The sequence below is a fragment of the Mesitornis unicolor genome, unplaced genomic scaffold, assembly GCF_000695765.1.
Source record: "Mesitornis unicolor isolate BGI_N332 unplaced genomic scaffold, ASM69576v1 scaffold7249, whole genome shotgun sequence".
NCBI lineage: Eukaryota > Metazoa > Chordata > Aves > Mesitornithiformes > Mesitornithidae > Mesitornis > Mesitornis unicolor.
The window spans coordinates 2,586-17,965 of record NW_010209220.1 but is presented as its reverse complement, the minus strand read 5'-3'; the positions used below and the strand labels follow the sequence as shown (position 1 = coordinate 17,965).

General features: G+C 39.7%; 1 protein-coding gene across 1 annotated transcript in view; it reads right to left on the bottom strand.

Moving 5' to 3' along the window:
• ATXN10 (ataxin 10) overlaps window positions 1-11,670 on the bottom strand; it is a 96,769-nt gene extending 85,099 nt beyond the window's left edge. The window contains exons 1-2 of the mRNA XM_010192810.1: window positions 11,483-11,670; window positions 8,334-8,416 (exon numbers count right to left, since the gene is read on the bottom strand). Of these exons, the coding sequence (XP_010191112.1) occupies window positions 8,334-8,416; window positions 11,483-11,670 (271 nt within the window). The remainder of the gene's footprint in view (window positions 1-8,333; window positions 8,417-11,482) is intronic.
• Window positions 11,671-15,380: the final 3,710 nt, after the last annotated feature.

The following is a 15,380-nucleotide window of genomic DNA, read 5'->3' as shown; positions in this document are numbered from 1 at the left end:
GGAAAGAAAATAGATAGACACATAGATAGATAGATAGACAGACAGACAGAGACAGACAGACAGATACTGCTAAGATTCAAGAAATGGTTAAGGACACATGGCTGCCCATTTAAAAAAGAATAAAAGAAAATAAATTTACATTCTTTGGCAGGTTTGGGAACATCACCTTCACCTGCTTTTCCATACCTTCAAAATTAGCCAGTCCTGGTTTTCCAATGCAATTCCAATTTGCAAATGGTTGAGTGTAGAACTAGGGACAGGTCAGAGCAAAGAAACATCTTACGGACAGAAGTGAAAGGTTTACTTCTCCAAGGCAGTAGAAATCACTTGAATCACCTAATTGGTATGAATTCAGATTTTTTTCAGGAATACTTCTGCAAGTGTAACAACTCGAAGCTCCCTGTTTTACTCTGATTCTTCTTCATGAAAAAAAAAAAGATTTAATTAAACATCTATTCTGTAAACCATTGAAAATTACTTTGAATTAACAACTTTTTAGAAGGGATAAACTGCCCAATGCAGCTCCTGGGAACTTCAGATCTCCTCCCCATTTCTTTTCAGGGATTTCTCATAATGAAATGTCAATATGATTTACTACATGAACTCCTGCATCTTATGATTCAGTGGCCATTAAATTTCAGATTCATCGCGGTCATCTTTACTTGAACAGCATCATGGGCTTTCTCCTCTTCTGCTCAAAGCAAGAAACATTTATTTATAGCTCCCTTGTAAGTACATGGCATTTGAGGCATTTTAAAAATGTTTATAACAAGATATTCCATATTTTCCCACACATCCTCCCTCAAGAAAGGAAGTGTGAACAGGTGTTCGACATATGATATTCATGTTGCTGAACATCCTACCAGAAAATGCTTATTACTATAATAAGTGCAGTATTAAAAAATCTACATAAAGTCATCTTCCGCTACTGCTTTTAAAGGAATGTTTTAAGTTCTGTTCTCAATAGAGTACCTGTACCAGTTTAACTACACCTGAATGCTTTTCAGAAAATTGGAAGCAAAGTCAAATTTCCACTCAAAGATTCAAGCATATCAGCCTTGATAAAGCCTGGTGGCTTTCTACAGTAGGGTAACTGCATCAGTAGACAAAGGAAGAGGTATGGATGTCATCTGTCTGGGTTTCTGCAAGGCCTTTGACACAGTCCCCCACAACATCCTTCTCTGTAAGTTGGCGAGGTATGGATCTGTTGGGTGGACTGTTCGGTGGATAAGGAATTGGCTGGATGGTCGCATCCAGAGGGTAGTGGTCAATGGCTCGAAGTCCAGATGGAAGACAAGTGGTGTCCCTCAAGGGTCTGTACTGGGACCAGTGCTGTTTAATACCTTCATTAATGATACTGACAGCAGGACTGAGCGCACTCTCAGCAAGTTCGCTGACAACACCAAGCTGGGTGGTGAGGTTAATGTGCCAGAGTGAAGGGATGCCATCCAGAGGGACTCGGACAAGCTGGAGAAGTGGGCCCAGGTGAACCTCATGAAGTTCAACAAGGCCAAGTGCAGAGTCCTGCACGTGGGTAGGGGCAATCCTTGTTACCAATACAAGCTAGGAGATGATGTGCTGGAAAGCAGCCCTGAGGAAAAGGACCTGGGGGTACTGGTGGATGAGAAGCTGGACATGAGCCACCAATGTGCACTCACAGCCCAGAAGGCCAACCGCATCCTGGGCTGCATCACAAGAAGTGTGGCCAGCGGATCGAGGGAGGGGATTCTGCCCCTCTACTCTGCTCTGCTAAGACTTCACCTGGAATACTGCGTCCAGCTCTGGAGTCCCCAACACAAAAATGACATTGAAGCGGGTCCAAAGGAGGGCCACAAAGATGATCAGAGGGCTGGAGCACCTCCCCTACGAGGACCGGCTGAGAGAGTTGGGGTTGTTCAGCCTGGAGAAGAGAAGGCTATGGGGTAACATTATAGGGACCTTTCAGTACCTGAAAGGTGCCAATAAGAAATCTGGGGAACAGCTGTTCACTAGGGCATGTAGCAATAGGATGAGGGGGTTTTAAACTAGACAAGGGTAGATTTAGGTTGGATACTAGTTCTTCAATATGAGCGTGGTAGATCACTGGAACAGGTTGCCCAGAGAGAGAGGTAGTGGAGGCCCCATTCCTGGAGATATTCAAGGTCAGGCTTGATGGGGCTCTGAGCAACCTGATCTAGTAACACTGTCCCTGCTTACTGCAGGGGGGTTGGACCAGATGATCTTTAAAGGTCTTTATGAACCCAATACATTCTATGATTCTATCATACACTATAATTTATCCAATGCTTCTGGACTTCATAACATTAAGAGCAGTGAATGACCTAAACCTTTCAGAGAAGCATAGGATCATTTCGTTGGAAAAGAACTTTCAGATCACTGTGTCCAACCATAACCTGTCCATCACTAAACCATGTCTCTAAGCACCTTATCTACCCATCTTTTAAATACCTCCAGGGATGGTGACTCGACCACTTCCCTAGACAACCTGTTCCCATCCGTGATAAACTTGTCAGTAAAGATATTTTTTCTAGCATTTAATCTAAACCTCCCCTGGCGCAACTTGATGTCATTCACTCTTATCCTGTCGCTTTTTACTTGAGAGAAGAGACCAACACGCATCTCACTACAACCTCCTTTCAAGTAGTTGATGAAGGCAATAATGTCTCCCCTCAGCCTCCTCTTCTCCAAACTAAACAACCTCAGTTCCCTCAGCCACTCTTCATCAGTCTTGTGCTCGACTCCTCACCAGCTTCGTTGCCCTTCTCTGAACATGCTCCAGTGCCTCAATGTCCTTCTTGTGAGGGGTCCAAAACTGAACACAGTATTCGAGGTGCGGCCTCTCCAGTGCTGAGCAGAGGGGAAGGATCACTTTCCTACTCCTGCTGGCCACTCTATTGTTGATACAAGCCAGGATGTCATTGGCCTTCCTGGCCACCTGGACACACTGCTGGCTCATGTTCAGTCAGCTGTCGACTAGTACCCCTAGATATCCCTCTGCCAAGCAGCTTTCTAGCCACTCTTCCCAAGCCTCTTACAACAGCCAGCACATCTGGACTCTGATTCTGACTGATCTCCAGGAGTACCCATGACATTAATATACGCTGTTAATATTCTCCCATTAATGCATGTTTATGCAGCTTACCCTGACTGCTTAGAACACCTAAAAGCTTAAGAGGCATGGCATCAGCACAGCACCACAATATACATGCTACTTGGTTTCAAGCTAGCTGAAGCATCACCAGCAGCCTGCTCAAAGCACCTCTCTCGGGCACACATACACACAGCACAGTATTGCTCTGCGGCTAATACAGTGCAGTTGCATTCAGTTCTACTCAAGCGAGGACAACCAGCTCCTTCAGAGAATTTGCACAACAAACTGTCCCATTCAGGGCAGCTATCAGGCATTCAATGCCCTTTCATCCTAAAGGAGAAAAGTATTTTGGCAGATAAACACTTTTTAAGCAATTATGTTGGAATTCAAAGCACATTCTTCAGCATCGGCAATATTTTGAAGTGGTGAAAGGTTTGAGATCTTCAGACAGCTCCTTCTGTCCAGGATGGCATGGGCATGGGAATCAATGAAAGGATCAAATGGGGCACAGGCTATTGAACATAAGTTTGCTTCAGAACAGGCATACCCTCACTGCAATTTACTGAGGAGAAGCAAAGCTATCTGTTTTTTCCAGATTTCAGAAATTAATCCTCATCCCAGATCTCGTACTCTGGAATCTCAAGATCCATCATTTTGACAGACCTCAATGTACCTCCCAAAGGTCTGCTAGATTCTGCTGGAAAGTTTAAGATTTGCTACAGGAAAAAGGAAAAAAAACCCACCCAAAACCTACAACCAAACCAAGACACATGCTATGAAGTGAAGGAGATTTTCTACTTGGGCTTCTGACAATAACATTTCCTATGTCTGCTGGAATCCCTAACATACTGAACTACTTCTTAGCTATTAAGAGATCTGGGTCTGCTTTAAGTTCAGTTAAAGTTCATCTGGCAGCTTCATCAGCCTGCTCTTCTGGCTAATGTTCTTGGCCTTGGTACCCACAGCAGGGGAAGAAAAAAAAGAGCTTGCTATGATGAGAGTTTTCTGTTTGGGTTTGTTTGTTTGGTTTTTTTTAATTTTAAAAACCCAATACAAACAAAAGGGATGTGGGGAGGGTACTATGTAAATTCCATTAAATCTATATTCTGCAGAGACTTAATTTTTTTCCTAAGACTCAAAGTAAAAATTTTAGTATCTTATTAGCTATCTGTTGGAAGGCTGCGGTCTCAAATCAGTTATCAAGGAAATGTAGCGCACCTTCTTGCATGCAGTATTTCCACATAAGTAGGTACAGTTTCTGCATCATCAATCCCTATTCAAATTAATTCTGAATTAGAGAGAGGAGCACAGCATGTGTCATCTTCTCTGTCTTCCCATCAGGAGTATCTAAGCCCCATAATTAAAAATGTTAAGTACGTCCTTGCACGATCACCTACTTACTAGACTTTCAGTGTGTATAGTTTTAAGAACACTGAGGTGAAGTCCAGTTTTCAGATACTGTCCAAGAAAAGTGGCACTTCTATTTTTCTCTACTTGACTAGGAGAGAAAAAGAGGGAAGTCTGCTGAAGCTGTAAGAAAACAGAGCACAATAACAAGTATGTGTGACTTAGCTGACACAAATCAGTCTTGACACCGTCCAGAAAGGACTGCAAATTGTTAAACATTTGTTAAGCATCATTGCCAATCAACCTCCTGGACTCATACAACTGTTGGCTTTCACTATGCAACTCCTCAGAGCAGGTTCCCTTGTCAAAGTACTACAGAATATGAATTGCTCGGGACAAATTACTACTATGCATTGTAAGTAATTATGAGAAGAGAAACTAGGCTATGAAATGCAACTAAAACTAACCTGCAGAGTAAGAAGGGTGAAAGAGTGGGAACAAACACTATCTGTAGCAACACCATATGGGAAAGGCCTAAAAATGTTACTTTAGTATATGTATTCAAAAGAAAGAAGCTGGCTTGCAGGTGGGGTTGGACAATCTTTATATGCCACATGTATGAATTAACTAGTTATTTTTAAACTTATCTGAAGCCTTAAAGAGCTATTCCAGGACAGATATACTAACTCACCTTCAGGTTTTCTGGTCCATTGCCTTACTAGCATATCATGTACTCAAAATAACAGCTTTTTCCACAGCTGGCTTGGACAAGTATATTACAAGCATATAGGAATTTATCTAACTCTTTATAGCATAAAAAAAAAGATACTGAAAACTTGCAGCAGAGTTACTTTAGTGCATATATGGAACTGAGAAGCCAAATTAGCCATGTATTATAACACTTGGGCCTAAGACAAACTATTTAAAAAGTATTTCTCCTGGCAAAGAAGATGCAAAGGAGTTAATTTAATTAAGGAGGATTTAATTGAATGAATCTTAGCAACAGTTTCTAACCACACCACTTCGCACAGCACCTCCTTTTTTGCTGCTTTGGTCACTAATACACTGTTAGAACGGACAGTTCATCCCCTCTCTTAGAACCACCACACTGGTCACAATAGTGGCCAGAGAATATATGCTTTATTTCATTTCTGGTTTTAGTCATTACAAACTGTCCTACACTGAACTTTCCTACAAAAACTACTGAGAGACTCACCAGTCTTAACAGCGATGGATAAAAAGAGTGACAGCATACCACAGATCAGGTTAAAATAATTTTTCAGTCTGCATAAAGAACTTTCAATCTGTCTTCTTCATGAACAGAATATTGTTGGAACTTTGAATTTATTTAGCCTACAATGATTTGCTCTGGGAATTTTTCAGAGGGACATGAACTGAAACATTACTTAGTGTTAAGCATTCTGCAATACAGCATTACCTCTTCTGTTGTATTTTGTTGCTATGGAAGCAACATGAAGGTATTTAAAATACCTTAAGGATATAAACAGGCACTGAGAGGGATCATCGAATCTAAGCAGCCATTTAAAGGAGGAAACAGGACACATATCTAAATGAACAACCTGAAACATTCCACTTAACACCTAATTATCTGCTAGAATAAAATATACATGTTACTCTAGCCCCGCGATCCAATTTCCTGTATGAAATATGAGGAGACTCATGAAGCAGAAATATAGTTAATAAACACAGTAACATTTACTAATTTCATGGGTTTCTTTTGTTTCAGCAATGCCATCCCAATCCAACTTAGCAATTTGCCTCACTTCTGAAAGTACGACTAATAACCCACAATTGAACTCAACTATTAACTTCTGAACTGTTAACTTTCCTGTGTGACCTAGTCTAGGTGATCCTGCTCTGGCAGGAGGGTTGGACTGGATGATCTTTCGAGGTCCCTTCCAACTCCTAATATTCTGTGATTCTGTGACCTATACCCTGTAGAAGGAGCCGGAGTTCCAGACATCAGCTTAATTTTCACTTAGTACAAAGTTCATCAGATCACTCAGCAAGGAATTAGATTGTTTTTTAAAGTGTACTAACATAAATGGAATACCTAAGCCATGCTCATCACAGATGTTTCCCAATGAGATCAATACTACATACAGTATCAAACAAACCATCTGTCCTAGGTCAATACATCAAATTTTAGCTAGAACTCAAATTCATTTGTTGAATGGCTATGTAGAGTAACAGTCACAAAACACTTGTTATTGAAATAATGTTAAAAACTTTATGGTCCACACTCCTCTTAGTTTTCAATGGTGATAAAAAGAGATTTTACAACATCATCTGGCTGTGAAAAGGAGTCTGAAGCAGTTAACCAAACTACTGGGTTCCACCCCCTCCTTTCTTTTTTGCTGAGTAACATTCACTGCTGCTTTTTAAGACCCCAGCAGCAGAAGAGCACAGATGCATATGATAACCCATCAAGGAGGGGTCAGCAGCCACAGGACTGGAGAGCCATGCATGTAACCAACAAGGGGATACCTCCTGCTCACTCTCCTGTAGATGCTGGGAGGTGTCACAGGAAAGTGGTATTGTCACACCGCAATTCCTGATGCTTTGAATAAGCTGAAGGCGGAAAGTTCACTTTCCCAGGACAGCCTTTCAAGCCCACTGCTGTCAAGGACCCTAGCAGGGACAAGGTGAGGCGGGACAAAACCAGCATTTTGGTTCCTGTCATTTTCCCTTTTCTCTACTGGTCTACCAAGTGGTTCACAACTGTGGGACAGGACATTCTTGCCCTCCACACACTTTCCAGTCCAACCCTGTGACACAGCTTGAGAGTGACTCTTATGTGCTATCAATTCCTTCTCTTTATGGACATTCAGCAAGTCCTCTTTTTGCTACTCACAGGATTTAGTTCTGGCCCTCCCACACTGAAGGACTGGGCTAGCATCACTGATCCTTCCCTGGAAGAAGGATTCCAACAATCAGTGAAGGAGTGAACATGGCTTAAGCATAAACCATTACATACTTGAAAGGCTTCATTTTCAGCCAAATATAGCAGCGCAAGGAGATACAGAATCCTGGACTTCACTGCTCTTTCCCAGCCTCATAAAGGTGCTTGAGAGTAAGCTACTGTATGGCAGCAGTTTCACTTGCTTTCAAAAAATGATAGAAAAGCAGCAACAGAAACCCACTGAAAACCTCTTCCAAATAATGAAAGTGAAAATAAGTAGAAGTAGCAAGAGAAACCAAATGTTCCCTTCTCTCTGCAACCACAGACAGTAAAGACTGGGGTTTAGTAACCTGTATCAGGCTCCAAATACACACACAGGGAAACACAGATCATTAAGAGAATTACCAAAAATGCTTTAATAACCAGTGAAATGAGTTTAGTAGAAATCAGTAGCAATAACTGACATTAAGGAGGAAGAAAGCTATATGGTCAGATTTCTCTTTACTGCATGAAAATAAAAGAAAAAACTCATTCATTAAGCAAATATGAACACTACTCAAATCAGTACTTAGTTCTTGGCAGATATTACCCTGACTGGCCAGCAACCACAGTACAAAAATGAAAATTAAAAAATAATCTTAAAAATTCACAGCCAAAAATCTGTTTCCTGGAATCAAAGAAACTATTTCAAGAGTGATCAAAATAAAAAAGCAGTATTTCTTTATTTCAGAATGTTTGCAGATCAAATGAAGAGACAGTAAAACAGTAGAACATATTTTGCATGGAAGTATTACAGGAACTTTTCCTTTTTGCAATTCAAATAACCTGGTTAATTTTAAAGAAGTTTCCACATATCTTTTCTTTAACAATCTACAGGGAACAGCTGAAGGAAAATACAACTTGACAGGACAAGACTTCCCATGTAAAAACATACAGTGCAAGTTACATATTTAACAAAATCCACAGCCTTACCAGACAATAACAATTCTTCTTGGATTTGTATTCCATGAAGCAATTTGATCAAATGGACAGATGTAGAGATGAGACCCAAGTTCCTATTATTAAATTGGGAAAAAAAAAACAACACTTGATATGAAATACACTCAAATAAAGCAAAAAGGCTTTTCACTGAAGTTAACAGCAAGTCTTTAGTATCTTCAGAAACTCTGAAATGAAAAGCAGTTTCTCATGCTCAACTGTGCCTGACTATCAGTAGCCACACTACTACCACCAGAAGGAGCAGGTCTACCGCATCAGCCTGCATATTAACAATTCTGGATACAGCATATTAACAATTCTGGATACAGTATCTTCAGAGCCAAGTACCTTTTCCTCTATTTTTGCTATTCTTCTAAATCAGATGTTAAAACTTAGCAGGTTATTCTTGCAATTTAAACAGCTTTATTTGCATAAAAACTTTTCTTTCTTTGAAGTTCAAGTGTTCAAAGAAAGTGTCAATGTATGCAATAAACATACTTAATAATAAACTTTGAGGATTTTAAATGCCAATGAAGTGATTAGTGATGACCATCAAATGAACAACAGGGCCAGTTCAAAGGGAAACACACAGAACTCTCAGAGGGAAGCAGGGAAGCTCAAGTAATCAATTATCCTTTCTCCCATGAGAAGGAATCATAGGTAGAATCTCAGAATGGTTTAGGTTGGAAGGGACCTTTAAAGATCACCTAGCCCAATCCTCCTGCTATGGACAGGGACAACTTCCACTAGACCAGGGAGCTGAAAGCCCCATCCAACCTGACCTTAAATGCTTCTAGACATGAAAAAGCATGGTGATGGTGAAGATAAACCAGTGAAATAAAGCCATTTAGAATGAGTAATGCCAAACTAATTCTGCAGCCAAAGATTAGCAATCCTGGAAGTAGACAACATAAAGGCCAGGATGCACATGCAACAGGAGTAAAAAAACAAAGTCAAAGAATATAGTATAAACAGATGAAGTTATTGGCTTTTAACTCATTTGTACTTTAATAGTCAAGCTTTTGAGAAGAAAGTGGCCAAGATAGTGGCTGAAACTTCTGAACACAGCAATACCATCTCTACCAAACCTCCACACCAATGCATGAGTTACTTAAAAAATATCATATCATCACATATGAACATTGAATAATTGTCTTCTGCAGATGTTTGCTAGACAAACAGATGCTCTTTGCCATTAAGTTCTAACACAGAAGAGAAGCCAAAGTTACATTTATAAACATATAATACACATATTACACAATGGTATACATTATGGAACACAATTATACACACAACGGTATACATAAATCTATTAAAATCAAAACGTTTTCCATTCCTTCAGACCCCAAATTTCTTCACAGCACACAAAGCAGAAAAACTGACCCTGTAAGGAAAAAAGCTTCATATTCCCCAATAGTTTAAAAGCTGTTACACAATCCACGTGTTTATAATCTTTGCACTCGTCCCTAGAAACAATGTTTCAATTTTGAACAAACAATTTGCAGTTTGCCTTTTCTTTTTTTAATATCTGAATGTTACACACTTCAATATCAAAAGCACAGAATTTTCCTTCTATTCTTCCTTTTTGTCATTCAAGACATTCTAAAGAAGTTGCGCATTTACAAACATGTAAAATCAACACAAATATATGGCTAATACACAGCTGGCTCAAAGTACCCAGTGTGGTACTAAAAGGAGCGTAAACTGTTACGCTACTACAAAGGCAAAGCAGTATCTGATGAGTGACACATTGAGTTATTCACTGTTACAAACATGGTCAGAACTTCCTATACACACAGGCCTTCCTCCTCCTGCAGTCTAAAGGAAAGTACAATTACTAGCACCCAGCTTCCTAAATGAGCAAGGCTATGCTAACTGCATAGTGAGGGCAAGTATGCAGCACAGGTATAACCAGTACAGAGCACATTTTTGTTCAGAAGCAGGCTGGATATCTGTATGTCATTAGAAAGTAAAACTTTTTTTTTTCCCACTTTCTAATGGCATTCAGATATCCTTAACAGGCTGTATTTGTCACACTACTGAAAAGGGCAATCCTACCAGCTCCCAGCCATACAACTCTTTTCCTTCCATTTTGTTAACATGAGTAACTATGGAGCTCAATATGTTACAATAAGGAACCCAGTCTGTCTGAACTTCTACCATGCAAAAATTTATAAAAAAGCATATAAAGTTTCTGTCAAATCAGTTCCTTAACCCACAACATGATCACAAGTGCTAGCACTGCCAGGAACAAAAAGATAAGAGCCTGAACTTAGATTTACCTTACTCTAAAGCTAATGCCTTCTATAAGAAGTCCTGCAACTTTTGTGGCATTAACAAAATTCTGGCTCAGCACAGAAGTTGCAACTTTGTTCTGTGTCAAAATTAGATTTAGTTCAAGAAACTAAATTATATGATTGTACTCCACAACAATTCTGCATGATCTAACAAAACTGTTGGGGTCAGGTTTTCTTTTTTGGTTGGTTTTGAGTTCTTGGGGGTCAGGGAGGGAAATGTCTGTTGTTCGTCGTTTTTTTATTTTAAACAGCAGGTAGACTACCAGGTTTTCAGTAACTACAGCTGGTTGCATCCCAAGCATCCCCTCCATGTTGCAACAGATGCAGGCAAAAAAAGAAAGGCTAAATAACTTAAGTAGCCAGACTGATAATTTATTATCCATTAATATCAGTTTGCCTGTATATGTATCAGGGTTGGTACGCACACCTCTACGCAATATACTTTGTGGACCTAAACGCACCTTATAAAACATACTAATCCTGTAACTGATTATTAAGGCTATTTACTTATTTGTTATGTTATCCAATAACTTAAACAAATGAAAGAGAAATAAAGGGTATTTCTACAGTTAGAATTCCAAAAGGCTTATATCGTTTGCATAATCAGCTTGTACTAAGGACACAAACACTTTGTTCTAATATCCAGCAGTGCCCCAAACTCTGCCCTACAAATAGGTCAGTTATTTTTGTTCCTTGCATACTTCATTTCAAGTAATTGCATCAAGCAGGAAATATCAGTTAATAAATCAACTAACACAGCAGTGTAAAATAAGAATCTCTATATAAAACCACACAAACATCAGAAGGTTGTATTTTTGTATGGGTTAAAACAGATCATAACTATACCTCATGATATGTTGATTCCTGGCACACTCAACACAGGCATTCCTCAGACATCTGAAACACTCCGCTATGAGCAGCAAGCAGGTGTCTAGATCTACCAGTTCACAGGAGTCCTTGTAGGCCCGCTCAATTTCACTTGAGGCGCTCACCAGGACTTCTAGGAGATTCCGAAATACACTTTCTTCTGCCATTTCTCTGAAATAAATACATTTGTAGTGAACAAAAAAAAGTGCTGCTATCAAAAAGCATCCTGTTATGACAGTTATGCTACTTATTGTAAACCTGAATGTATTTCTGCATCAATCTATAAATATCCTTAGTATACAAAGTCTTTCAAGTAGAAAGAACAAAATAAAAGCGCACAATCATCACATCAGCCTTTTCAGAAAAGAGGCTGTGAGGGAGTAGTGTTGCCTTAGTTTCTCCAGCTTTCCAACAGCTCTTTGAAATAGAAACAATAAACAAACAAACAGTCTCCCTAATGCGTAATAGCCACCATGATTATACATAACACTGCATGTTGTTTTAAGAATCAGGAACTGATTTAATTAATGAACACAGATTTTGCTTGGAAAGGAGATAAGGGCAACGCATTACAAACATTGCCAGCTGGGCTTTGATACTACATGCTGGCAAAAAGAAGACACACTAAAGACTTCCTATGGCATTGCTACAGGAAAGCTCGATAAATTTGCTCATCCAACGCTTCCGACCAGAGTCAAAAAATGGGAAATCCAGATGCAGCTTCCTTGAACGTTAAATACACTTGTCATGTACTCAAGATCAAATAGGAAAGTTGGGATCCAAGACATGAGGTTGAGAAATACCTCCTAAACTATTAGCAGAAGAAAGAGAGATGAAATAGAAAGTAATATTAAACAAAATACGTTCACACAGAAAACTCTTCCTAAAGAAGAACTTAAAAATTTCTTGATCAAACATTAGTGAATGATACAGTACTACCTGTGTTCTGCTGCTTGCTCAAACATTTAAATATTTACACAATTAGAAATTCTACCTACTCTTTATCATAAGTGATGACACACAGAATCATCGAAACATTAGGCTAGAAAAGACCCGTAAGATCATCGAGTCCAACTGTTAACCTAACACTACCATGTCCATCACTAGACCATGTCCCTAAGTGCCATCTCTACATGTCCTATCTGGAACACCCTCAGAAGTATCTGAAGACTGTCACATTTCCCACCTCTGCTCCTGCCATATTCTCTTTCCTGGTCTAAACAAAACGGATTCTCTCAGCCTTTACTCACAGTTCACGTTTTCTAAGCCTTTTATCACTCATGTTGCTCCAATAGTGACACTTTCATGTCCGTCTACATCTTACTGATAGTACAGTGCACCCAATATTAAAGCCTCCTAGGGTGTGGAGTAGACTTACAAAGAAGGTAGAGCACTTGTAAGAAGTGCAACAATGTACACAACTACTAAATTACCACATCAGCTTTCAGTTCTCCAGAAAAAAAAGATTTTACAGTGGTGTAAAACTGAGGTGTAAATACAGAAGTACCAAAGCAGACAAAGACCAAAAGCAGAGCTGGCCTTCAATTATATGAGGAAAACAAACAAACAAACATGAAACAGTGGAGCTTATATAACCAAAAAGAAGGTTTGCCATTTGGTTTTGTTTTTAATACATAAGAAAAGACATTCAAGGGACTTGAATCTTTGACTTACAAGAAGTGGTGCAGCTCCTGCCGTTTCATGACAGGTACACATGCCAAAAGAAGATTCAGTGGCTGACATACCACAGTACACATGGTAAATGCATCCCCCCACAAGTTTTTGTAAATGCTCTGGTAAAGAAGCACCCAGCCAGGCTCCATCTAAAACACACAAAAGTCATGTTTTCTCTGTTGAGCGAAGATGCCATACAGAACCACTAGCTGTTAGTCAGCTGAGTTTTTAAACACTGAAATTATTCTAAAATAGGAAAACTCTCAGTCCAACTGCAGTTTCCTTTTATTTGCCTAAGCCATGTGTTGGATTAACACATGAAACTAGTCATTTCCTGACACAACTTCAAAATACAGAAATCAGTGGTCAGTGCAAGATGTACTACTGTACAACATTCAATTATTTGAAATTGGTAAAACAGAAATGAAAAAAAGCTGCAAGTACTTTTGGGTACATTCTTGTGACCTGCTGGTAAGAGGACACCTTAAAGTTACTCTTATCCTGGAAAAGTTTCTGCTCTCACTACAGAGTTATTAGGCAGAACTTTTAGTCAGATACTGGATCGCAAGCATACTGGGCCATTGTGACTACTTCTCCCTTATTATTAGATTGAAAGTAAAAAAACTTTAAAGGCTGTAAACATTTCCAGTAAAATACGAAGATGAAACTTGCCTGTCCTAACAGAGTAAGTGTGAGGTACACAAGGAAGTGCCTGTCCTCACTGTGAATGTGGAAGCAGATGTGGATTTTTATATACTAGTGAGGAGAGAGAACTCCAAATCTCTCTTTTGCACCCTATGCAAGAAAACAGACGTGCTCAAGTCAGATCTTCCTGGGCAGATGTCAAATCTCTTCCCACAATATAAAAGAAAACCTTATTCCAAATGAAAAAGGAATGACTAAAAGGCTGTTTTGTAAAGCAGGATTCCATTCAGAGAAAATTTAAAGATGACTTCTATACTTAAGCATTTATATATCATTGCAATTCGAGTGTATACTACAAATGAATTTTAATTCAAATCAACCTTCTGCCCAAACTCCAAAATTCTCAAACTAGTGAGGAGGATAGGAAGTGTTAAGCTAAGAACATTAAGAAATCAGTCAAGAGTGATTTCAGGTAACTGTTCCACAGCAATGCTCACAACCATTTTGAAAAAAATAAACCCTTTGCAGCATCACAACAAAGATTCACATACAGATAAAAACAGCAGATACAAGTGTTTAAAATGTATTTTTGGAAAGGAAAATATTTTCTTTCCATAACCATTTCCCTAATCTTTAAATATTAATCTATAAAACTAGCAAAGAGACTACTAAGTAGCTTTTATACTAAAAAATACCTCCTGTTGTAAACAGGCCTAAAAATTCATTCAGAACTGCTCTGTGGATATTCCACACACTGCCGTTTCCTATGTTTTGTTGCCTAAGACAGAATCTTCACAATTTGCTATGGAAAAGCAAATTCCTTCCTTTCGGGCAGTTGGAAGTTCCACCTGACTGGAGGTTGGCAAATGTGATGCTCATTTACATGAAGGGCTGGAGGGAGGATCTGGGGAACAACAGACCTGTCAGTCTGACTTCGTGCCAGGCAAGGTGATAGAGCAAATCACCTTGAATGCCATCACGAGGCATGTCCAGGACAACCAGAACATCAGATCCAGTTAACATGGGTTTATGAAAGGTAGATCCTGCTTGACCAATCTGATCTCCTTCTACGACAAGGTGACCCACTTAGTGGATAAGGCTCACCTCAAAGGCTGTGAATGTAGTGCACCTGGACTTGCCCACAGCATTCTGCTGGAGAAACTGGCTGCCCATGGCCTAGACAGACAAACTCTTTTCTGGGTAAAAAAAACTGGCTGGATGGCCAGGCCCAAAGAGTGGTGGTGAATGGAGTTAAATCCAGCTGGAGTTCAGTCACAAGTGGTGTTCTCCAGGGCTCAGTGGCGGGGCCAGTTCTGTTTAACATCTTTATCAATGATCTGGACGAGGGGATTGAGTGTACACTCAATAAATTTGCAGATAACACTAAGCTAGGCAGGAGTGTTGATCTGCTTGAAAGTAGGAAGGTTCTACAGCAGGACCTGGGTAGGCTGAATCGATGGGCTGCAGCCGATTGTATGAGGTTCAACAAGGTCAAGTGCCAGGTCCTGATGTTGGGTCACAACAACCCTATGCAACGCTACAGGCGTGGGGAAGAGCG